The sequence below is a fragment of the Lupinus angustifolius genome, chromosome LG19, assembly GCF_001865875.1.
Source record: "Lupinus angustifolius cultivar Tanjil chromosome LG19, LupAngTanjil_v1.0, whole genome shotgun sequence".
Taxonomy (NCBI): Eukaryota; Viridiplantae; Streptophyta; class Magnoliopsida; order Fabales; family Fabaceae; genus Lupinus; species Lupinus angustifolius.
Window position 1 is genome coordinate 4,704,470 of NC_032027.1, and position 25,640 is coordinate 4,730,109.

The window sequence follows — 25,640 nt, forward strand, 5'->3', positions numbered from 1 at the left end:
CTTTTCCATACCTTTAGAGATTGTGGGAACTCAAGTCTAATTTAGTTTTGTTTGGTATACAATGATCAAAACTTTTAGACTAACCAAACTTTCATGTCTTAGATAATAACTCATGTTGGACTCCCTAACAGATGTCTCTTCTTAGGAGAAATATGGTGGTCCTGGAGGTGGCGGAACCATACAGTCCTTGGAAATGTGACTTGGGATATCTCTTACGTCTCCTAAATGTTCACCACAATTTCATGGATTTGTATACTATTGGTACAATAAAAATTAAAGAAACCCTTTTGAGTGTCCATTAGTGTCATCCTGAAACTTGAAGGGTTAAACTTAATATGGACGGTAGCTATAGTCTGCATGATCGAGCAAATAAAGGAGGTTGTGTTATTCATAATCATGACGACTTTTAGTTATGTGGACTTGGTTGGTGGTAATTTTGGAATTGATACTTCTATCCAAATGAGCATAGTCTTGAGTTGACTTAAAAGTTTGGTCGTCATCAAATTATAATGGAGAGTAATTGTCTTGAAATTATTCATATTATTACTAACAAGTGCATATTCGCTTAATCCTATTGTTGATGTGCTTCATAACATATATGGGTTACTTAGGAAAATTTTGGACATTCGACTTTAAAATATTTACACACGAGCTCTGCCCATTTGTAGATAGACATTTCTCATAGACATATACTCTAGTACTTTTTTGTTTATATTTATTCTTCATGTACCTAAAAAACAGTAATAGTGAAATAGTGTAAAACTAATATATCCAACAAACTATGGTTTACTTTATTAATAGTAATTATAAAAGCATAGTTTTTTTTGTACATAGTATAGTTAAATATGTATTACATTGGTTTAAACAATAATTAATATCATAACTACTTATAAAAAATATCATTTTAATTATTCTTTAAGACCTTGTTTGTGAGTGAGATTTTGGAGGGGAAGAGAATGGATGACTTTGGAAAGCCTTCTCCTTGTTTGAGAGAATCAAGGAGAGGGGAAGGTTTTGGAGGGTTCCTCAAACCCCAAAACCCTCAATGTGTCTATTTTTAAAGTTCCCACAATTTAGGGTTTTTGAAGATAAAATATCAAAATAACTAAATATGTTTAGTAATAATATATAATTATATATTATTGTCTATTCTCATTGTTAATTATATTTTTAAGGCAAAATAAAAAATATTCTTACATTATCATTAGTTTACTCTTCTTCATCTGAATTTTCATACTCTCAAACAAGGGAGATGATTTCATTCCTTTTCCCTTCCCTTCCTCCCCTTCCTCACCCTTTGATCTCTCTCATTTCCTTTCCTTCCCAACTCTCAAACAAAGCCTAAAATGACAAACATTATCACTATATACAAATTGGATTTAATATGTATACACTGATGGTGTAAATATTTTTTACACTGTGAGTCAATCATCCACCATTGATTTATTAAACAACATTGACTCTCAAATAAAAGTAATACAAATCAATAGTGGATGATGTGCCGATAGTATAAAAAACTTTACATTGTCCGTGCACAAATTTTAAACTCATACAAATTAATAGTAATAATGGTAAAATTAATGTATTTGAACATTAAGAATATGTAATTACCCTTTTTCCAATAAATATTTTTAAAGATTAAATATAGTTAAAATCAATATTAAAAAAAAAGAAAATATTTCTAGAAAAACTTCTTGTACATAATTACTTGAAAAAATATTTTGATCGAGAATTTCAACGCTGTGATCGAAGACAATTTATGTGGCTTAATATCGTTTAATATGTATAAATAAGAGTTAATTGATGAAGGTCCTTTTCTACTTTTGGTGGCTTATAAGGAAAAGTTGGTGAAACAATTGAGTTACCCGAGTTGAGAAGAAAGTAGAAAGTAGTATCAGTTTTTTATTATATGGCGATAGAAAGCATGGAACTGAAAGAGATTCAAACACTTGAAGGTCACACCGATAGGGTTTGGAGCTTAGATTGGAACCCTGCTACCGGTCACTCCGGTATCCCTCTCCTCTTCGCTTCTTGCAGCGGCGACAAAACCGTCCGCGTCTGGGAACAAAATACCCTCTCCTCCAACCTCTTTACCTGCAAAGTAAGTCAACTATTTTATTTTTATTCTCAGCGCAACTGTAAGGTTTTTTTAATTGTCGGAAACAGTCTCTCCGCTTGCGAGCCGAAATATTTTATTATTTGTTATTCATGGTAAATTGAAATGCAGGCCGTTTTGGATGAAACGCACACTCGAACTGTTCGATCTTGTGCTTGGTCACCATCTGGAAAACTCTTAGCCACTGCGAGTTTCGATGCCACTACTGCGATATGGGAGAATGTTGGAGGTGATTTTGAATGTGTTTCTACTCTAGAGGTATACTTAATTTCATTTGATTTTAGGTTAATTTTGATTTGGATGTTGTTTGTGATGAATTTAGTTTTTGAGTGTGGATAGGGTCATGAGAATGAAGTGAAGTGTGTCTGTTGGAATGCTTCTGGAAATTTGCTTGCGACATGTAGTAGAGATAAATCGGTTTGGATATGGGAAGTGGAGCAAGGGAATGAGGTTGAGTGTGTTTCTGTGCTCCAAGGACATACTCAGGATGTTAAAATGGTGAAGTGGCATCCCACTATGGATGTGTTGTTTTCATGTAGCTATGATAATACCGTTAAGGTAATGCAATTGGTAAAAGGAAATCGGTTGTTCGGTTGTGCGAGCATGTGTATCACAATCAAAATTCATTTAATTTCGTAGTTACAATTTTTTTTTTAATTCCATATATTGTTATTTCGAGCTAATTACCCGAATTCTTTTGTTGAACTGTTTTTCAATATAAATAGCATATCACGTTCTAAAATGGATTTGCTTTTTAATTTCACTTTTGTTCTTCTAGCCTTTAGATAAGATACATATGCTTCTTTTGTAGACCAATGTGATGATTTTCATTGCAATCAATTTTTTCCAGGTTTGGGCAGATGAAGGTGAGAGTGATGATTGGCAGTGTGTTCAAACCTTAGGAGAACCCAATAAGTACTATTTCTTGACCTCTCTTGTTGCTTCCAATTTTATGGAGTATTTGTTTTTTCGTCTTTAAGACACCGTTCTTTTTCAATGTTGGACCAAAATACGTTTTCGAGAAAATCCATCAGAGTGCTTTTTCTTTTTTCACACCACTTTTGTAGGGGTTTGATGAAATTTCTGTACTGTATAGCACAACTCTTTCTGTATTATATAGAAAAGTATTTTGCGTATATCTTCTACACTCTTATAACCAAAATCTCAAATCAATACTAATGTTGATTTGTTCACGTGTAATTGTGTTGTTTGTCAGCGGTCATACTTCTACTGTTTGGGCCATCTCCTTTAATGCTAGTGGAGACAAAATGGTTACCTGTAGGTATGTGAAAATTTTCTCTTGTTCATGCACGGAATTATTTTGGCATTTTGTTTAACTTCTGCGGCATTTTTGACTCCAACCCTTATTGCAGTGATGATCTTACCTTGAAGGTATGGGAAACAGCAAACATAGGGATTCAATCTGGTGGTCAATTTGCACCTTGGTAAGTAACATGGAAAGTCCCCCTCGTGATAGAATAATGGATTCTGTGTTTGATACATTAAATATTAAGATGTTGCGATGTTTCAGATATTTAAACAGAATATTTATGCACATCTATCATGGGTTATTGCTTTATGATCCTGAGACTTGTTAGCTAAGATGAAGAGTATCCTTGTAATATAACAGGTGGAGGATAATGTGCATATGGTAGAACACATTACAATGTTACAAGTAGCATTTAAATTTTAAGTTTTTAACCATCTATAGTGGAGCAATATATGTATATAATATAATCAGTGTTGTTTGGACTGTAGTATTCTCTTGAATATGATACAGAATTTAATTTTCACCCATCTTTGCATCCTGACTGTTAGGACTGGGGTATTCTCTAATCTCTACACCACCAACCTTGTTTATTTCCTTTTGTTTTGCATTTCCCATGTCATATTGTCTTTAACTCAACTTCATATTGAATGATCTGATATAGCATCCTTCAACGCCATTGATATTTCCGTTAACTGTGGCTTTTGGGTCATAATCAAGCTGTCAGTTATACTGTTTTTTAGCATAGTTTGGAATGGCTTGACACTGAGGCTGATTTCTTTCAAAGATTTTAAAATCTATTACATAGGTTTGTGTTAGTAATCTTTTATTTATGTACATGTGCAAATGAGGTATAGATTATCTAATGGCATTCACATATTAAATTATTATACATTTTGCCTTTTGGGACAATATCAAGTTGCTTATTGTTACTTTTTGGTAATTTCAGGAGACATCTTTGCACTCTTACAGGTTATCATGATCGGACGATTTTCTCTGTTCATTGGTCAAGGTAGTTGCATCTTGGTTAACTCAATGAAATTTGCATCTCACTTGACATTTATGTAAATCCTTGAGTGGTTTACAGATTTAATCCCTTCCTTATCCAGTACTCATATTTCACACTTATGGCTTTTAAAAGCCAGCTGTTATCAGTATCATATATGCGACATTGCAGCTATTAAGGATGTTCAATTAAGTGAGGTACATGGTAGGATAATCAGCAATTACCCTTATTTGGAATTTACGCTGACAATTATGTCTGAGTTCTGGAAATTACCCCTGTTACAGTCTGTGCCATAAAGTTTTTGAAAATGTAAACTTTATTTTTGCAGCATTCTGCTTTTTAAAATAATTCCAACCTTTTTTTATTGAAAGCAAGATGAAGATAGTGACTCATGCACTTGAAGTCGGCCATTATGATAGCATACGTTCCCTATCTTAACTAATTTTTACTTAAATAAATCTGATCTTTCTGTATCCTGCAATCTGCATTTTTTGCTGGCATGATAGAGAAGGTATCCTTGCTAGTGGAGCTGCTGATGATGCTATACGCCTTTTTGTGGATAACAATGAAAGTGAGGTATGCCAAATTTTCATAATGTTTTTTTTGTATACTGAAGTTATCCACTAAGATAAGAAGTTAATATGATTTCTATAGTCATTGTTAATGACTGTTATGAGTAGTCCAGAAAAGCTGATGGTCTCTCACCTCAAATCCCCTTCTTTTTCCTTCTTCTTCCTTCTTCTTCTTCTTCTTATTATTGGGTTAAATAATTGCCTTTATTTTACTATTGCATGTGATTATCACTCACTTGACATGTTGCTGGGAGTACATTGATATTATATTGTCTGTGTTCATTTTAGTTTAAAGTGCATTAAGAGTTATAAAAAGGGGAAGCATCCGATTATTTGTGTGCTCATTAAAATTTTCCTTTTCCCTGGTCCAGAAGCCATCTCTGTAATCTTGGACCCTTCTTGATTCTATTGGCTATTTGTGCGTATGGATAAACTTTGAATTTTGTGATCTCTCTGTACTTTCTATGACAAGGACAAGAGTAGCAAAAGGGTTAACAAACCAATGTTGGATGTTTCTTTATTTACAACTCAAGGGCAAATAACACTCAGCCAAACAGATATGCTGTTAACCATGCTTTGCAACCTTTTTTATTTGCATTGAGATTTTTATTTGAATTGATTTATTTTGAAGAGATTAGCTATCAATCAGTAGTGTTCAAAATTTCTAGTGAGCCAGAACATTTTTTATTAATATGGTAATCTGCTTTCTGATTTTCTCCCTATATATGTCGAAACTTGATTCAGAATCTGTAGGTTATGTGCTCTTCTCGGTGTCTGAAACCTGTGGGTGTTTTGAACCTCAACAATTTTGAAGTTGTTATTAAGGGATAAGAAATTAAGACCACATGTACATTGAAATCCAAGTCCCTGAAATATTCAAACATATGCAAAGATTGTGTGATTATTTATTAAAATAATGACCCAGATGAAAAAATATATTTTCAAATGATTGAGTTTGTATCCTTGTAAGATATAGATGCATCTGTCTCTATCAAGAAACCAGATTAAAATTGACCTTCACTGCTTACTTGTGCTATAGGTTGGTGGTCCTCTGTTCAAGCTGCTTTCGAAGAAGGAGAAAGCCCATGGCATGGATATAAATTGTGTCCAGTGGAGCCCTGGGGTAAGATTCTCAGGCACTACTTTAATGGAATCACATTGTTGATGTAGTAAATCCCTCTTTCCACAAACATCAATTAGGTCGATCGGTGTCACCACTAATATTAGATTAGCTTATTGTGTTGTAGCCTAAAGAATGGCCTACTAAATTGCCTCTAATAACTAATGTAAAAAATGTAGCAGTAAGCTTTCAATTACTGAGCATAACTGAGAATTTGCACCTCAAAAGACAATTATCCATAACAGTATAAGAAATTAAAATTTGTAGTTGGGATTGTGTCAGACTATGAGGAATTAAGTTGGTTTCACCTATTACATATGCTTATCAGTCTTTGGTTTATGTTAGTATCTGCAATTTGTATCATTAATTAAACTATTCTGTCTAATGTTGCTTACTACTAAATAGGAGAAGCCACTACTTGCCTCTGCCAGTGATGATGGGACAATCAAGGTTTGGGAGCTGACATCATAGTGCTGATACAAGTTTTCCACAAACTTATACTAATAGTAAAATGCTAGTTGTGCAGGCATTGTCATAGTTCTTTTTCTGTTCTGTTAACAAATATGGAATGTATTTTTTAGGGAATTCAGAAGTGTGACTATTAAGTATATAGAGTAAATTACTCTCCAGCTTGAAACCATAAATTTGATCTTGAGGTTTGTTTAAATGACACTAAGTCCCAAACTTGCACTAAAGTTATACCCATTTTATTGCATTGGCTAACGGTTGACTTTACAGAGTTAAATATTTAAAAAAATCTTTGTTTTTAAGTCAATTAACCATTTGGTCAATGTGTTATATCTTTGTTTCCCTATAAATAAAGATCCAAATCGAACCTTCTGAATGGAAAACACATGTTGAGAGAGTTAGGTTCATTTAGTTGTGGATGCTCTTGGCTAGAATAAAATTTTCTGGTATGGCTAGACAAAAAAATAATTGGTTTTTAGCAAAAAGAAAGAAGTGTAATTGATATTGAAGTGTTATTGAATAATAAGGATGAGAAGTTATTCTGTTTCTACTTCGTTATTATTATCATTGTTCTGTAACCCTCAATTCCTCATAGTTTATATTTCTTTTCACATTTCTTCTCACGATAGTTAATATCATATCAGATTTTTGCTTTTAGTGGTTTAGTTTTTACAGGTTACAAAACTCCATAAAATAAATAAAATATAATGGTTTCTTTTTAGACTAAATTGAATACATATATATAAACAAATGTTTTTAGCATTGGTAAATTATCCCCTTTTAATTTTATGTTGAAATATACTGCTTTTAAAAATAAATAAAAAATAAAAAATTAAGTTACACTTTTCCTATAATAATAATTATTATTATACTAATAGCTAATAATATAAAAGATTAAATACTTAAACAATGTTGAGCAACTGTTAGTCAAGGTTGTATCATGGGGTGAGGTATAATTTTACTTTAAGTATGGGGCTTGTTGTCATTTAGATAAACTTAAGGTGGTGGAGTGTAACTTAACTTTACATTTTTGCTCAATACTTGGTAAAAATAAGATTAAATTATACTGAGTTTTAGTGAAATTACATAAATCACGATTTTATTTTTTACATCTACATAAAACCCATAATTTGTATACATAAATTACACTAGCTATCCATGCATGGGAAATAAATATGATATTTTAAATAAAAAATAATGATAAGTGTAATTAAGTTAAACAAAATATGATACATTATGAAACAAATCCAAATAGTATACGAGTAAATACATTTTCATTATTTTTGGTATAAAATGCATAAATAATTCTATGGAGATATTGTTTAAATCACGCTTATATTATATTGTAAAGAACAAAAAATAATAAAAATTGTATTGAGTCGTGTACTATTTGGATTTGTTTCGACATTATACAAATTTTGTTTAACTTAATTATATTTATCATCATTTTTGTTTAAAAGATTACACTTATTTCTTATGCAAGGGTACTGAGTATAATTTATATATATGAATTAGAGTTTTTTTTATAAATGTAAAAAAATGGAGTACAATTTATATAATTTTATTAAAATTGAGGGAATATCTTTATAATTTCCTCTATGAATAATAACCCTAAGTAAAATCAGGACCATAAGTATGCTTTGAACCATGTTGATAGATATGAATACAACACTTATTAGTATTGTGGCAACTGGGTGTGAAAACAAGGGCTTCCATAACTAGAGCAATATGTAATTCAATAGCACAACCCCACTAGGCTAGTTCTCTAGAATATGTTCATAACAAATGAATGAATCATAATGTGTCATTCCTTTTCTTGTTTCTATATATTGCATATAGAGGAATTAGCATCATAAGTAATAATATTATGCTTTGAAAAAGTTAGATGTGTATATTATGGTTAAAAAGCTACTGATTTTCTTGGCATTTTGACAAACAGGACTTTGTAAATATTTTTTTTTTATAATTAGCCTGCTAGAACTTTTTAACATTTCATAAATTACTCGTCAATTTGAGTTGGAATTTTGGTGACTCATGCTTGAAAAAAAAAACCCTCCTATTAGATTGTATTCATTTGTCACAAGAAGCTGAAAAAATTATATAAATTACATATGGACTTATTAAAGCATGGAAAGCTTCATTATTTTTCAAGGTTTGAGGGAATAGAGTGAAATCATATGGGAGAATATAAATAAAGGAACTTAATTAATCCACAGATTTTGAGTCCTTAAAAAAACACCTTTTTAGTTCCAATATTATCTTCAATTCAACACCACCAAAATCAAAATACTTAACAAAAACAGAAGAAGATTATATATATAAAAATCTCAGGATCAATAAAACCATCCATCATCAACAATATAGTGTTCATCATTAGACTGAATTACAGAAATGGAAAATTCTAGCACCTGTTTTCAATGCTTAATCCAGAAGCATTAACATTCCTACCTTCTTCAACCAAAGCCTCTCTTGCTATAGTGATCCTTGTAGGAACTAAAGGTGCATCAAATGCAGTAGTGCAATCTATCCAATCCTTCAAAAGTTCTTCTTGACCCCATATTTCAGGTATCCAAACACTTCCAGCTACTTCAACTCTATGCCTCTTTAGCCTCTCACGTCCACTATCCTCAGCTATAACACTTTCTTCTTCAACCACTTTTTGTAATGCTATATTTTCTTCCTTGTTGTTGAGATTGGTTTTTGAAGCACTAGTGTTTTGTATAACACTTCTATTATCTCTATGTTGTTGTTCCATGTTGTTGTTGTTGTTGTTGTTGAAGTCAAATGGGTGAGAAGGGATCTTGTCATTTGATTCAGTTGAGGATTGGTGAGCCATGAAAGTGTAGTTTTCTTTCATGCAGAGGAAGAGAGAGAGAGAGAGAGATTAGTGATATTTTTGTGTGTGGTGCATGTGTTACTTGCAATTAGGTTATGAGGGGTGTGGTGATGGAATAGAAATCTTTTTCCAATATCATGTAATTATGGAACTAGATTGCGATCGGTCTCCAACCACTATAGAATTTCATTATTATTAGGGTATATGACACCACATTTTTACGAAAACCTTAAGGTATTAATTTTATGTGTCTTTTCTATTTATAAAGTCTTTCACTCATTCTCGCATATTCAATGTGAGACTTCACACTTGAATAAACTCAACAATCTCCCCCTCAAGTGCGGGTACCACAACTTTCCGGTTCGCTCCCCTTAAGTCCACCATGTCCCACCCGAACCATCGACTCTGATACCACTTGTTGGACTAGACTGCGACTAGGGAGTCTGCAACCACCGGGGAGTTCTATTGTTATCGGGGCATGAGAAGAGTGTAGAATCACATGTGAGATATCACGTCTTGAACCAAAACCTTAAGACATTAGTTTCATAAACATTTTCTACTTATAAACTTTTTCACTCCTTCTCACATATCCAATGTGAGACTTTACACTTGAATAAGCTCAACAGTAATATATATGATGCCTTGCACAAATGAAAATATAATATGTCAATTAAAAAATTTAAATTTTCATTATTATTGTTACTTTTGATTCATTATCATTAGTACATGACAACATATAAGATAAGATATGATATAAGAGATTTCTCAATTCTTTGTTATGTGTGTGGGAAATAAAGCTAGAAATGAATGGGAAATTAGAGTACACGTCAATATCTACAATAGTTTGTTTTGTAAGGTAGTAAGTGACAAACGTATGTGACTTGTCTTTTTTATATGGGAATGTAATCTCACTAATATGTGTGGCTTAGTTCCTACTTTGCTTTGCTCAAATTGAAAATACGAAAGATGGAATGAATTGAAAATGAAAAAGAATTTGTAACCACAAAAAATGACCATCAAGTGTTTGAATTAATTGGTAGGGAGAAATAATCTTTTTAAAATTTTCATTTATTTAATTTAAAATAAAACTAAAAATGAACCCTTAAATTTTTTGGATGTCATATATCGAATTTGGACCCAATACTAACTCTTCAGTATTGAAGATATACCCAACCCAAGCTAGAAAGAAAAGAATTCTAGATATATTTTTTCCCATACATATATTTGAGATTTTATTTGTAAGAGATATTCAAATTTTAAAAATTATAAAAGTTTTATTATATTTATTTCATATTAAAAAAGATTATGGGTTTACCTCATTCATTATTGTGAAAAACAAATGTTATTTGTACCCAAAAAACACAAATGTTATTATATATAATTTATATTTTGTGACAGTTTAGTAATACTTAACCCACATTAATAATTAATATTTTTTGTAAAAATATTAAATTTTTATACTATAAATTTATATTTGTATTCATCTCACAACCTAATTTTTTTGGATTCATCCCTTGTCTTAAGTTTTGATCTTAAATATATTGTAGGTAGTTTTTATCATTCATAATAATCCTACTCAATTTAAGAATGATGAGGACAGGAGAATACATTGGTCCACATCATAAAAGAAAAGAGAAGAAATGAGTGGGAGAAGGCATGCATTGGAAAAGAAGTGAGGGTTGTGGGATTCCTTGGATTGATTTTGGAGGATTGTAAGGTTGATGTTCATCAGAGCTTAATGATATATCTTACTCTAATGGACAGAATCATGGGTCGTCAAGGCGTCCATTCACGGTACCGGATTAATCATATTTTAATAAGTAATATAAAAATATTAGTTTTTGTGTTTTTTTTAAATTCTTTTGCTTCTGTGGTACTATCTAATTGGTCCAGAATATAGAATGAGACATCGTTATAGACATGTGATCTCTATTTTACTATAATGTTACGTGGTTTTGAATCATGCTGAGGTTGGATGATATGATTTTTTAACAAGGTATTTGATTCTTATATGGGTTTTTCCTAATTATGATGTTTGTAATCTAAAAGTGTAAAGTCAATATTAAAAGTTGCTTATTTGATTTTTAAGGGTCAACATTTTAAGTTTTACAAGATTTATTATACACTTTTGATTTCTTATATTTCACTCTTGAAGTAATAGTTAGCAAAACTCTTCATATATTTATGTTTTATTAAATCAAATTTGAAAATTTTACTTTCTATTATGCTATATGTTTTTAATGAGATAGAGAAAGATTTTTTCTTAGATTTTTTTGGTCATTGAACTATTACTTTCCACTCATATTTCCCTTTAATACTGTAAGAGTTAGATGCACTCAATATTGATGGTTCAAAATAAAAGTGGATTCTATTTTCATGGAAACTTTTAACATTTGTAATTATCTATTCACACCCTTTATTATAGAAATCATAGTGATTGTTCTTAAGGTTGTTCTTAACAAAATAAGAACATTCTTATTTTATTCTCCATTGTGTTATTTTTTTTTCCTGACTTTTGCTCTTAAATAAGAGGTTGCTCTTAAGCAAAGGAAAGTAAAGAGAGATAGATATTGTGAAAAAATGTAGATGTTGTGAGACTCAAATAAGAATAAAAATGATATTTGTCACTGTGAGAAAAAATAGATGTTGTTCCTATTTTATGAAAAATTATAATAAATTATAAAATAATATATAGGACTCAAATAAAAATGAAAATGTTGTTCTACGTTGGAGATGCTCTTAATCCGTCATAGTAATATTATAAAATAAAACTTTGACTAATAGTTACTTATAAGGAACCTCATATATATTTTTATTTTCTATAGGTATCCTCATACTGGAGACAATCATATCTGAACTGGAATATCTACAAGGTATGTGGGGGCATATACAATTTTGAAATACTACTTGCATTACCCTTAAAAATATTTATGACTTAATAATTCAACAAAAAGTTTGTTAAAGATCAATTCACATAAACGTTGACTAATAGTTAGTTATAAGGAACTTGAACATAAAATTTAATATAGTAGTTGCATTATTACCCATAAAAATATTCATGACTTAATAATTCAACAAAAAGTTTGTTAAACATCAATTCACATTTATTGTAATATTTTCTCTGAATATAAGACTCTGTTTTTATTTCATTTTTTAACTTTAAACTAATGTAGAAATCAGTGAACTTTTTCATTTAAAAAAGAATGAGTTATTGTTAATAATCATGGAATATAAAGAACCAGATAATAATCTAATTAATCTCAATTTGTCTGTTGGTCAACCATACCCCCCTCTCTCCCTTATGTATACTAGCGTGTTGACAGGCACGGTAGTGCCTGTCAACTCGCTTTCCTATTGTTTGTAATGTGTATTCTACATATTAAGTTGTATTATATATTGTAATTTGCACTTGAATATATATTCGTTTCAGGTAATTGTTCAATCTTAAAGAAAGGATGCATATACAATTATGTTCATCAAGAATAGAGTCTTGATATCTTCACTTAATTTTATTTTCTAGCGTGTTGACAGGTACTTCTGTGTCTGTCAACCCGTTTTCATATTGTTTGTAACGTGTAGTCTGGATGTTTTAAATGTCAAATATTCACATACTCTTTACTCAATTGCATACATTGTGACCAATGTAAGATATTTCATGCATTCCTAATTTTTAATTTAATGGATATATATTGTGACCAATGCAATAGATTTACTCAATAGATTTTAATTAATTAGATAAAAAATCACTTTTATATGTAGAATACACATTACAAACGATATGAAATCGGGTTGACAGACCCGGTAGTGCCTGTTAACATGCTAGAAAATAAAATTAAGTGAAGATATCAAGACTCTATTCTTGATGAACACAATTGTATATGCATCATTTCTTTAAGATTGAACAATTACCTTAAACGAATATATATTCAACTGCAAATTACAATATATAATATAACTTAATATGTAGAATACACACACATTACAAACAATAGGAAAACGGCTTATTAATATAAAATTAGAAGTTATAAAATATGAAATAAATATTCATTGGTATAAGTATATATAAAGATGAAATTAGAAGTTATAAAATAAAATTAGAAAGTTATAAAATATGAAATAAATGTTTATTAATATAAGTATATATAAAGATGAAATTAGAAGTTATAAAATAAAATTAGAAAGTTATAAAATATGAAATAAATGTTTATTAATATAAGTATATATAAAGATGAAATTAGAAGTTATAAAATAAAATTAGAAAGTTATAAAATAAAATAACTTCATGAAAGTTAGGTTAGGTTTTTCCTTTATTAAGTAGTATAAATATGCAACTTATAGTTAATATATTTGAGGTGGTTATATATGATTATATGATTTTTTTAAATTAAAATTTTGAAGGGCAAAATAGGAATATAGAAATTATGCCATGGTGGTAGTTACACCATGTTTTGGCTTTATATATAGTATAGACTTAAATATAAAATAAATAATTTTCATATAGTAAACGTTAATAAATAATTTTCATATAGTAAACGTTTATATGTGAAATTATGTACATTTCATAGCAGGAGAAATGAGAATTCATTACCCCCTCTACATTTTGAAAGTTATTCATATCCGACCATTGGATCAAGGACTGGTACACAAAGAAAATAAATAAATAAACTATTTTTTGATCATAGTTAGACTCTTTTGTTTCTCAACAAAAAGCTTTATAATGTTTTTTAAGGGGATGTTAATAAGAATAAATTACTTCTTCTAACAAATTTAATTATAATCCATTTTTCAGTTATTTTGCTGATTGGAATCGATGAAATCAGATGTTTTAATGCTAATAATATACCAACGGATGTTGGTTCAAGTGATATATGTTTGATACCCCTTAAGTAAGGTCTCGGATTCGAGTCTTGTGGATGAAAAAATGCCTATTGGGAGAGTTAGTCCAACGTACTTGTGGATATTCTCAGCTCGGACATGATTGTCTCCAGTGTGGAGATACATGTGGAAAACCAAAAAAAAAAATGCTAGTCATATTAATTTAATTCTATCAATTGGAGTACCATATACATATCTAGATATTTAAATATTTTATGTAATCAAATTACAACTCATATGCAGCATAACATAAATATATTAGTTATTAAACCAATATTATTGTATAAATAATAATTTTTCATACTAACTAATGTTGTTCGCTTGCTGAACTGATAAATATTTTTGCATTTGATTGCAAGTTCTTGATATCAAATCTAGCATTCACTTGATCCTTAAGATCGATGATTCGATTCCTGGAAATTACACTTGTTGGAATGGACAACTATAAACGCTAAAGAAATTAGTTTCTTACAAAAATGGTGATGAGATATCATTGCTAGTACTAAAAAAATCTAACATTCACTCATGTATAGTGTATGATAGAATTATCAAATCTTTATAGTTTTCCATTTCCGTTTTTATTATAAAAATAGTAAAAAATTGTTATATTAAGTGTAAGGAATATATATAATTAGAGCCATTTAAATAAGAGGAAAATGTATACACTAACTAACGGTGAACATGGGTCGAGTTGGGACGGATTAAGGTTTATCCCTTACCCGACCCTAAATATTGACCGAGTCTTTTTTGAATCCAGACTTGACTCTAGACCTGAAGCTAACCCGACCTAAATATCCACTAGGGCAACCTTTAAACCTGAACCTAGACCTGATTAAATGTAATGCATACTCATTTTAGATAAAATTGTCTCAATAGTACTTATTATTATGAATATGTAATTTGACATATAAAAAGATATATGTATATATATTATTATCAGGTATATATGATAAAAATTAGAGAATCAATCATACTTTCAACCAAAAAGATGTTATTATTTTATACACAATTAAATAGAGACTCTTACAACCATGATGAGTGAGTGACAATGAGACAAAACGGGTCGAGTCATGTTTGGTTCCTACCTGACCCTAAATATTGTGAGTCTAATTTTGAATCCAAACCTGACCTTAGATAGGATGAGACCCAACCCTATTTGAGATCAATCATTATCGATCCAAACCAGATTAGCAGATAGGGTCGAGTCATGCTCACCCTTAACACTAACAGTACAAAAGTTTTTTACATTATCAATTTATCATCTATCATTTATATATTAATTATTATAAACTCTTAAATATAAGTAATATACATAATAATAATAATATATATATATATATATATATATATATATATATATAATGTAAAAATTACATACATATTAAATTCTTTAGAAGAAACAAGCAAAATGTGATAATAAAAAAAAAGCAAGCAAAGTGTAATGTTTTTCCTTTTTTGTGTAAACATAATGTGATAAATAAATGCGTACTTAGTATCATGATGGAAACAGATATTGAGAAGGTGATCAACTTGCTTTAAATTGTTGCTGAATTGTCAAATGAAGCTTTGATTTTTCTATATATGAAAGTGTGGACCATATCCTTACACTCCATGTCACATGGGTGTGTTTTTGTTAGTTTGTGAGAATCAAATTGACATGGGTCATAGTCAGACAAAGCTTTAGGAATTGCAATTTGGAAGTGCTTGGCCAATGTGATTATGAGTGGCCTAATTTTTTGACTTGACCCTTTGGAGTCCTACAGATTCATTGTATCAATCATCAAAAGATTAACGGTTTAGCATTGTTTTCAAGTCATTTTTCCAGGTATGTCAACAGTTACAGTAGGAAAAGTGGGCCTATGCAAGACAATAAACGGTGGTGCTTAGACTCTTAAAACTTCTTACGAATGTCAATTTGGTTAGGTTCAATAGAGCTTGAACTCATCAAGCTCTAAGCTGACCCACTGATACTGGATAAAAAACTTGTCGGATTAGGGATTGAGAAATTATTTTTGGTCCTGCCCGATCATGGCTTGACTCCGGTCGTGTGGTCTGAATTGCAACATCTACACACAACATGACTATGACACTATCCATTAAGCTGAGATGATAATTAAAGTAAAACTTTCCCAAAATACCGACTCTAAGATTTGAAATTTTGAACCCGTAACCTTAACCATTTTGGAGGTTTTCAAGTCTATTTTCTTTTCTTTCCTTTTTTAAATTGAAATGGAAGGGGAAATGTAAACCAGACAAGTTAAACAAAAACCAATGAGTTTAAGCCCTGGTTTATGAGAATGTTCACACCCTCATATCCTGCCTTTGAAACTAAGAAAAACAGTCATAAGCACCAACTCCTAATTACTTTAAACCCATATATTTGTTACCTCAGTTTGTGGTTTGTCATAATCTTTTATATAGTGTGATAGAGCAAATCTTATCCTATTTAGTTTGAATTTTTTTTATCCCAATTTTATCTTAAGTTTTGTTCTTATTGTTATGTTCTCTTATCTCCTATAAAAACAATTCTTTAGAAGAAACAAGCAAAATGTGATAATAAAAAAAAAGCAAGCAAAGTGTAATGTTTTTCCTTTTTTGTGTAAACATAATGTGATAAATAAATGCGTACTTAGTATCATGATGGAAACAGATATTGAGAAGGTGATCAACTTGCTTTAAATTGTTGCTGAATTGTCAAATGAAGCTTTGATTTTTCTATATATGAAAGTGTGGACCATATCCTTACACTCCATGTCACATGGGTGTGTTTTTGTTAGTTTGTGAGAATCAAATTGACATGGGTCATAGTCAGACAAAGCTTTAGGAATTGCAATTTGGAAGTGCTTGGCCAATGTGATTATGAGTGGCCTAATTTTTTGACTTGACCCTTTGGAGTCCTACAGATTCATTGTATCAATCATCAAAAGATTAACGGTTTAGCATTGTTTTCAAGTCATTTTTCCAGGTATGTCAACAGTTACAGTAGGAAAAGTGGGCCTATGCAAGACAATAAACGGTGGTGCTTAGACTCTTAAAACTTCTTACGAATGTCAATTTGGTTAGGTTCAATAGAGCTTGAACTCATCAAGCTCTAAGCTGACCCACTGATACTGGATAAAAAACTTGTCGGATTAGGGATTGAGAAATTATTTTTGGTCCTGCCCGATCATGGCTTGACTCCGGTCGTGTGGTCTGAATTGCAACATCTACACACAACATGACTATGACACTATCCATTAAGCTGAGATGATAATTAAAGTAAAACTTTCCCAAAATACCGACTCTAAGATTTGAAATTTTGAACCCGTAACCTTAACCATTTTGGAGGTTTTCAAGTCTATTTTCTTTTCTTTCCTTTTTTAAATTGAAATGGAAGGGGAAATGTAAACCAGACAAGTTAAACAAAAACCAATGAGTTTAAGCCCTGGTTTATGAGAATGTTCACACCCTCATATCCTGCCTTTGAAACTAAGAAAAACAGTCATAAGCACCAACTCCTAATTACTTTAAACCCATATATTTGTTACCTCAGTTTGTGGTTTGTCATAATCTTTTATATAGTGTGATAGAGCAAATCTTATCCTATTTAGTTTGAATTTTTTTTATCCCAATTTTATCTTAAGTTTTGTTCTTATTGTTATGTTCTCTTATCTCCTATAAAAACCTTGTGTCTATTTAATAAACTTTATGATCTGTCTCAGACTTAAATCTGGCCAACATTTTGGTAACAAGCCCTGACCACACAACTGATATATTATCTGTACAAAACACAAGCTAATTCACTTATTCAAAATGCCAATAAGCCTCAACTTTGAACATAAAACTACGGAAAGTACTTAGCTTTCATGAATGATGGTGTATGCACAACACAGACCTAAAATTGCTAACAAAGGGTAAATTGGAGACCTAATAACACCTAGACCAACGTTATCTGTATCCCTAAAAGTGCAAGGAACCCCCTTTCTTGGTATTAGGAAGCTGGGAGAGTATTAAGCTCTTGGATAGCGTGAACGCCCTTTCTTCTTTAGGAAGTCGGGAATCTCAACAAAACCGCCATCTGTGAAAGATGAAGGTCGGCGATTAAAACTTACGGGGTCTACTTGTGTGAGTTGGCTGGCCTGCACTTTGAACAAATACCAGAATTATGAATCAACATCGCAGAGAGTACATGGAGGGTGGAGTTGGGTTATGCGATACCTGTGTAGGCCTCCCTTCTCTTTCGTCTTGACGCTTGAATCCAGTTGCAATCAATGTTATGCTTACCTATATAAACCAAATAATATTGTTCCCCGTGCTGATCTTATTATAACACACATGAATTTTTAAAAATGGTAGTCTAATGAGTATTCCACCTTAGATGGTAGCAAAATAAGAAAACACACACAAGGTTTTAGCTATTATTCATATTTATGTATTCACAAACATGCTAATTAATGGTGATTGCAGTATAAATGTTATGTCTTTAGAACACACTGGAGTGGGGATATGTTGCCCAACTAATTTTTGTGCAAATAATAGCATATAGAAGTTCATAAGAATATAAGGCATTACAAAGTTAAACTTACTTGGCCACTAAGTGATGGATCTATTACTGCTCCAAATATCAAATTAGCAGTGGGGTCTACAAGGTCATATATAACCTCTGCTGCAGCATTTACCTGTACATGGTTATATTAAAATCCATAGCATGTGAAAGGACCAATTTACATAGAGCATGGTGAGTTTAACAGATATCAGATCAGGAAGTAAGTACTTTCCATAGTCCTTAGATGATCAAAATTCCAAACAGAGGAAAAATTAAGGTTTTTGTTTTGTGAAAAAAAGGAAGAGAGAAACATTAAAGGTAACACGCAAAATGGATATATAGCAAAGAGCCAGAGGGATAGTTAGCTACCTCAAACAAGGTCAGATCACTTCCACCAGTTATGTTCCATACAATTCCAGTAGCCCTCTCTATACCAATATCTAGTAAAGGTGACTGGATGGCATTTAATGCAGCATCTCTTGCCCTTGATTTCCCTTCAACACAAAAAACAGCCACGCGATCAATTTTAATCAGCCCCCACCCTCACGAAAAGAAAAAGGCATGTCGTCAATCAAACGATAATGCATTTATACTTTAAATTTAACAATTAAGTTTAGCAGAAAGTGTTGTAGAGGTAGGTAACATTTATTGCTGAGGACCACTAAATCGTATTCACCATCAATATGTGTGCTTCTCCAGAATTTTGAGGCATGGCATAGTATGATTCATACAAGAATAATCAAGCTTTAATCCCGCTAGGTGAGATCAGCTACATGGATTGAATAACGTCATAATAGTCTATCATAAATCATGTTTATAAGGTCAGTAAACTTTTATAACCCGCAAATTACTTTATTTGTATTTGCTATGTAAAAAATATTTACAACAAAATGCGAACTATGTCTCTAAAACCACTTTGGTTTTATAATATTTCCCCTGTAACATGGACACCATATGGTAAGCTGATTTATGCAACTGTCCTTCTACATATTTACTTTGAGCATCACATTACCCCTCTTAACATTATATAATTTTCAGTAAGCAAAATAAGGTTTCAGTATAATCATTTGAGTCAAATAGAAGATCAGGATTCAGGAGTTGCAGTGCAGCCTCTTCCATACATACCAGTTGCTGTTCCTATCCCCATAAGGGAAGAACCTGCATTGGCCATTATAGCTCGAACATCGGCAAAGTCTACATTCACCAGTCCTGGTACCTGCAATTAATTAAAAAATTATTAATGCCCATTATGAATTTACAGACAGACACCATCAGCTTTAAACCATTGGCAATGCAAAATCAAGGCATCTTAATAGTGGGAAGGCCAGGGTATGTTTTATCTTTGTGCACCCAAAATTGTTAGCAAAAAAAATATATGAACTCAAGCAAATAAACTAATGGTAACACACAATTTTGAAGCAACATACCAAACAACGTTACACCCACAGGAGTAGGTACAACTGGCTGTAGGAAAAAAAAATAAAGACAGAACATGATTTAGGTTCCCAATTCATGCATCCTTTTCCTTTCATTCCTTTACAATGAAAGTTTGTCGGGGAGAAAAAACAAAGCAACAACAACAATAGGTATAGGTACATATCCAAAGAAGGTTAAGAATTCCATACCGTAATAATATCAGATATGCCACGAACACCTTGTCGAAGAATATCATCAGCCAGATTGAATGCCTCAGTTACAGGAGTAGATGGAGAAACAGCAGTTAGCAGCTTGTCATTTGGAATAACTATCAGTGTATCAACACTATCTCTTAAGGCTGCAATCCCCTCTTGTGCTTGAACTGCCCTCCTTCGTCCTTCGAATGTGAAAGGGGTTGTGACAATACCGACAGTTAGTATACCCATTGACTTCGCGACACCAGCAATAATTGGAGCTCCACCAGTGCCAGTTCCTCCACCCATTCCAGCCTGCAAAATGAAATTTAATTTTCAAATTTATTAACATATAACAAGGGTAAGATAGTTGCTTAGCGACCATGACGTCACAGGTTCAAATCCTGAAGCCTTTCCGCTTGTGGGGGTAAGATTGCATATATCTACCCTCCCCATACCTCATTAAGTGGGAGCCTCGTGCACTAGGCCACCCTTACTAACCTATAACAATGAAAAATTTGGCTGAACAATAAGCAAACCTATTTCCAATTTTAAAAAATTAACATATTTGCAGATTTCAAAAAACAACTGATGCTTCCTTATCTCATATGGTCAATAATGGATAGCTATCAAAATCCAAAAGATAAAGGCTTTCGTTTTATATATGCTCTAATAAATTTCCTCCTGAACTTCAAAACTAAATATTATATAAAAATGAAAATCCCTAATGCAAAACGGTATTGAAGTCTACAACGACAACAATAGAAGTCATTTCAGATTAGGGGGTCAACTACATGAATCAAACAAAGCCATTTTTCAAGTCTACTAGTGTCATGTTGAGAAAAAAAATGAAAATCCCTAATGCAAAACGGCTATGCACTTTGAGAAGCTATAATTAAAGAACAGTGTTTGAACCTACCGTAACAAAGACCATATCAGCTCCATAAACTGCCTCCGCTATTGATTCTTTGCTTTCCTGGGCAGCATTCATGCCTATCTCAGGATTACCACCAGCGCCAAGACCTCGGGTAAGCTCTTGACCAATTTGCAAACGGTTATCAGAAAAGACAGGCGACATTCTCATGGCTTGAACATCGGTGTTAACAATCCAGAACTCCACACCACTCATCGAACTCTCAATCATGCGATTGACTGCATTTGAGCCACCCCCACCAACACCAATGACTTTAATCTTTGCCTCATTGTAATTACTAGAACTAGATGTTGATTCTAAGTCTTCAGCAACATTTCCACCAGGGATATCCTTTCTCGGATTGTTCACTTCCCTGCTACGTTCTCCTCTAAGCATAGACACCTCGGGATGTAGTTCTAGAAAAGAGTCTTTACTACGATAAATGCTGCGGGAATTGTCTGAGCTCTTAACTTGAAACAAACCCGATTTTCGGTTACCGTACTTGTTTTCATACATTTTCATGAAACATGATCTCCTATTGTGATTCCCTAACAGTGTTCTTCCTCCGGGAACAGCCAGTACGCCGGCTGAATTTCTAGCATTTGAAGGCGCAAAACTTGTTGACATATAAGTTGCCATTTTTATGGTATCCAAGCTCATTTGGTCTAATAAAACACTCCAATAATGGGGGAAATTAAATTAATTAAATAAATTCAGAGACCCAAAAGTTTGAAACTTGCAAGTACCCCACAATTATTTGTTCCAATACCTGTAATGGGTGGAAATTAAACAAAAAAATCCACAAAATATTAGGGCAAAATTCAAATAATTAAGGAACTATAACATTACACTAACTGCTAGAAGGGTACTAGAAAGTGTGGTAGTTATAAACAAATAATAACAAAAACAATAAAAGAGAGAATGAAAACACAATGGATAAACAAAACAAAGCTCAAAACCACAAATCTCAAGAATGAGCATGTGAAATTGTAAGTATAATAGCACAACATTTTAGTGTGAATGAAAGGGGTAAGAGGAAGAGATACCAATAAATTTTGAGAGCGAAAAGGTGAGAAAGGGTGATTTTCAGAATAAGCACTTTTTCATGTTTTGGATTGTTAGGTGTTGTTGATGATAATAAAATGAAAACCTTGATGGTGCTAGCTAGTGGTGTGACATTCAACAAAACAAATAACAAAATTCATGTTTTCTTCTTTTTTCAATGAGAAAAGGATGTATCCGGACTCTATGATTTTAATATATTGTATATTATCTATAATATTTAATTATTATGAACTTTAAAAATATAATTTAAATAAATAATATAGTGATTGTAACAAATTTTTACATTAATAATAAACATATATTTTTTATCCAATTAAGTGTCCCTCTTGTTCCAAGGTCAAAAAGTAGTTTTTGAAAACATAATTATCATTGAAGTGAATTTAATAGTATTTCTTAACACAACGGTTTACAAGATATGGAAATTGTGCTTGATAAAATATCTCCGATTGTTTTTTGTTTAATAAAAATTTCCTCACTTTTTTTAGTATGTGTTTGTCATTTTGTAAATTGTCTTTTTGGTTTACCAAGAAATTCAATTAAATCTATAGACGAATATCTTAGTATTTTATATTGGTTTATGCTAATTTCATCATTTCTTTTAAATATAAATCATTTGGTATTTCAAAATTGAGATAAATTATAATTCTATAATGAGATAGTTATTATTTATTGGAATGACAAATCTCTTCCTAACAAATGGAATGCGTCTACATTTTATGTTTCTTTGTTGGTATATATTTTCTTTTATCATTAAAAGCTAGAATTTAGTATAAGAAACTTTTACACTATCATTACATCATTCATTCTTAATTACTGTTGACTTTAAGTAAAAATAATGCAAATAAATGATGAATAATGTATTGACCATGTATAAATCTTTATATTATCACTGCATATATATTAGAATCACTTTTATACATGGGGATTCACTTACTCTAAGAGTACGTTAAAAAAACTTACTTCATATTTTAGTCATCAATTCTATGAAAATCCAATAGTTTAAATTAATGACTACATATTAATTATTAGATTTTCTTAAAATTGATGACAAAGATATAGATTACTGTTAGAGTAGTTCGGTCTCTCTCTACTATGATATGAACCAAACTAAAGAAATAAATACATTAGGAAATAAACTTAAAAGTTGAAGATGTATAACATGTTAAATCCATATAGAAATTTTCATGTTTTAACTTAATTTGATTCATACAGATGGATTAGATTAGGTTTAGAGATTAACCCAAATCCACAAAGTGGTAAATGTTTTTTCTAAAAAGGGTGAATGTAAATTTTAAAATGAGAAAATAAAAATACATTCATCTTCATCTTTTAATTGGTTCAAATCATGATATATTATAACTAATAAATGATGTATGCATTTACCTCATTCGTTTATTATAAAAATCAAATATCATGTACTTTTATATAAAGTCAATTAAATATTGTGAAATCTAATAGAATGCTTAAATAAATGCCCATAATATGGAAAGAAGATAACAAGTAAATGATTGCAATTATGTGGTGAAATTGATTTCAATGGTTTGTCACTAATGGACTTCACATTCAAGACTTGTATGCTTACTTTGTTTTATTTTAATTTTATTTTTGTTCAGTAAAACTCAATACAAAATCTACTATCATACAATTATTTTGAGTTATATTGGACAATCTCACAAAACTTAATATTACGAATAAAACACACATCATCAATATGATTAGATTTCCTAAAAATGATGTTAGAGATCAATTTTTATCATACACATATATAATTTGTGAAAAAATGAAAAATAATATAGTTGGCAGAGTATTAAAAAATTCATTTATGTTCAATACAGTTCTAATAAAAAAAAGAATCCATAGAAATATGGGAATATAGGGAAGTGTATTCAATAAAACAACTTAATTAATATTTTTTATATTTTTATAATAAGTCAAAAACCATAACGTTTACACAAGTTTAAATATCACCTTTTCCTATAGTAAAGAAAAAAATGATGGTTCGTTTTTACAAGAAGTATAATTAGGGATGACAAAAATATTCACCTCATGAGTTCACATTAAAGTACCCACAATGGGTACCCGTAAAATAACTTATGGGTGAGAGCAGATATCATGATACCCACTCTGTGAGTATCTGCTTATTTATAAACTTATTTTTTAATTAAATAATTTCTATATATTACATTTTTATTATATTTTATAATTATATAATATATATTTTTGTATTATTTTATAATGAATTTTAGTGATTAAAATATATGATAAATTTAACATGTATATAAATTTTATTATTCATGTAATAGTTGTTTTATATGTATTGATTATTATAAAATTATAAATATATATTGAAATTTAAAAACTCGTGGGGTATCCACAAATATCCACTACCCATGCAGATACCCATAAATAGTGCAGATATAGGTACGGAAAAGCACTACCCATAATTGTTCTGCCCCATTATCATCCATATCCTTAGTATAATGATTGTAATACCGCGAATTTTACGAGTTTGAATTATAAGATTTTACTAATATTTTCATTAATTATATATTCGAAAATGAATTTCTGGGAATTTTCGGTAAAGAATTAGACGAAACTCTAGTTGAATTTTATTCTTGAAATTTTATTTCCGATTTTGTGGTAAATTTTGGTAATTTTTAGAGACAGTCGGTTCTGGACCACTGTCGGGGCCGAGATCCGCCCGGTACGGCTCAAAACGTGTCCTTTTGAGTTCCGTAACTCGGAATCGAATTCCGATCACGCCATTGAATTCGTAATTTAATTTTGAGTCAATATAGACCCTGAATACACCCGTATCTACTTTCTAAATATTTTTCACTCGGAATGCCGAAATCCGAAATTCTAATCGGATATTAGGATCGGGCGATTTATAATACCCGATCGAGTATTGGCTGATAATACTCGGGCATGTTTATCGCACGTGTCCATAAGGTGATCATTTTGCATTGGGATGCGAGAGTTGACTTCCATAAAGCAAATCTCTCATCACTTTCTTAAATATCTCATGATCTCATTAGCCACCCTAGGGATTTTTTTGATGATTGCCTAGAGGGAAATCAGATTTCCCTCTCTCCTTAAACCCTCACAGTCCACACTTCACTCACTCACTTTTGCATTTTCAAAGAGAAGGTAAATCTCACTTCATTTTCTCTCATTTTCTCCTTTCTTCTTCCATCTTCAATCATTGATCTCTCAACATTCAACCAATGGATGTTGATGAGATTTAAGTATGTTGTTCATGAGTAT

The 25,640-nt window shown here is 31.2% G+C and overlaps 2 protein-coding genes and 1 pseudogene across 3 annotated transcripts; 1 reads left to right on the forward strand and 2 right to left on the reverse strand.

The window, feature by feature from the left end:
* Positions 1,814–6,769, forward strand: LOC109334387 (protein CIA1-like). Its single transcript, XM_019570139.1, has 10 exons — positions 1,814–2,101; positions 2,228–2,374; positions 2,456–2,674; positions 2,967–3,031; positions 3,333–3,398; positions 3,490–3,561; positions 4,333–4,395; positions 4,896–4,965; positions 6,001–6,084; positions 6,487–6,769. The coding sequence occupies exons 1-10, from the start codon at positions 1,910–1,912 to the stop codon at positions 6,550–6,552; spliced, it is 1,044 nt and encodes a 347-aa protein (XP_019425684.1). The 5' UTR covers positions 1,814–1,909; the 3' UTR covers positions 6,553–6,769.
* Positions 5,138–9,505, reverse strand: LOC109334388 (annotated as a pseudogene).
* LOC109334386 (cell division protein FtsZ homolog 2-1, chloroplastic-like) lies at positions 17,916–22,489 on the reverse strand. 2 transcript variants are annotated; one of them, XR_002106094.1, is made up of 9 exons: positions 22,355–22,489; positions 21,315–22,077; positions 20,411–20,710; positions 19,911–20,001; positions 19,155–19,279; positions 18,826–18,918; positions 18,458–18,523; positions 18,000–18,378; positions 17,916–17,956 (listed from the first exon to the last, which is right to left on the reverse strand). XR_002106094.1 is itself a non-coding variant. In XM_019570138.1 (8 exons), the coding sequence occupies exons 2-8, from the start codon at positions 21,966–21,968 to the stop codon at positions 18,250–18,252; spliced, it is 1,458 nt and encodes a 485-aa protein (XP_019425683.1). In that variant the 5' UTR covers positions 21,969–22,077; positions 22,355–22,489; the 3' UTR covers positions 17,996–18,249. The 2 variants fall into 2 exon arrangements, 1 of the variants encoding a protein (XP_019425683.1); XM_019570138.1 differs by lacking the exon at positions 17,916–17,956 and having other exon boundaries at positions 17,996–18,378.

Bases quoted from the DNA above. Each gene is read 5' to 3' on its own strand.
- LOC109334387 (XM_019570139.1), top strand. From the start codon at position 1,910: ATGGCGATAGAAAGCATGGAACTGAAAGAGATTCAAACACTTGAAGGT. The intron at 2,675-2,966 runs GTAATGCAATTG...AATTTTTTCCAG, and splicing joins GCTATGATAATACCGTTAAG to GTTTGGGCAGATGAAGGTGA. The intron at 3,562-4,332 runs GTAAGTAACATG...TGGTAATTTCAG, and splicing joins GGTGGTCAATTTGCACCTTG to GAGACATCTTTGCACTCTTA.
- LOC109334386 (XM_019570138.1), bottom strand. From the start codon at position 21,968: ATGAGCTTGGATACCATAAAAATGGCAACTTATATGTCAACAAGTTTT. The intron at 20,002-20,410 runs GTATGGAATTCT...AATTAATTGCAG, and splicing joins GCATATCTGATATTATTACG to GTACCAGGACTGGTGAATGT. The intron at 18,524-18,825 runs GTAAGTTTAACT...TGGTTTATATAG, and splicing joins ATCCATCACTTAGTGGCCAA to GTAAGCATAACATTGATTGC.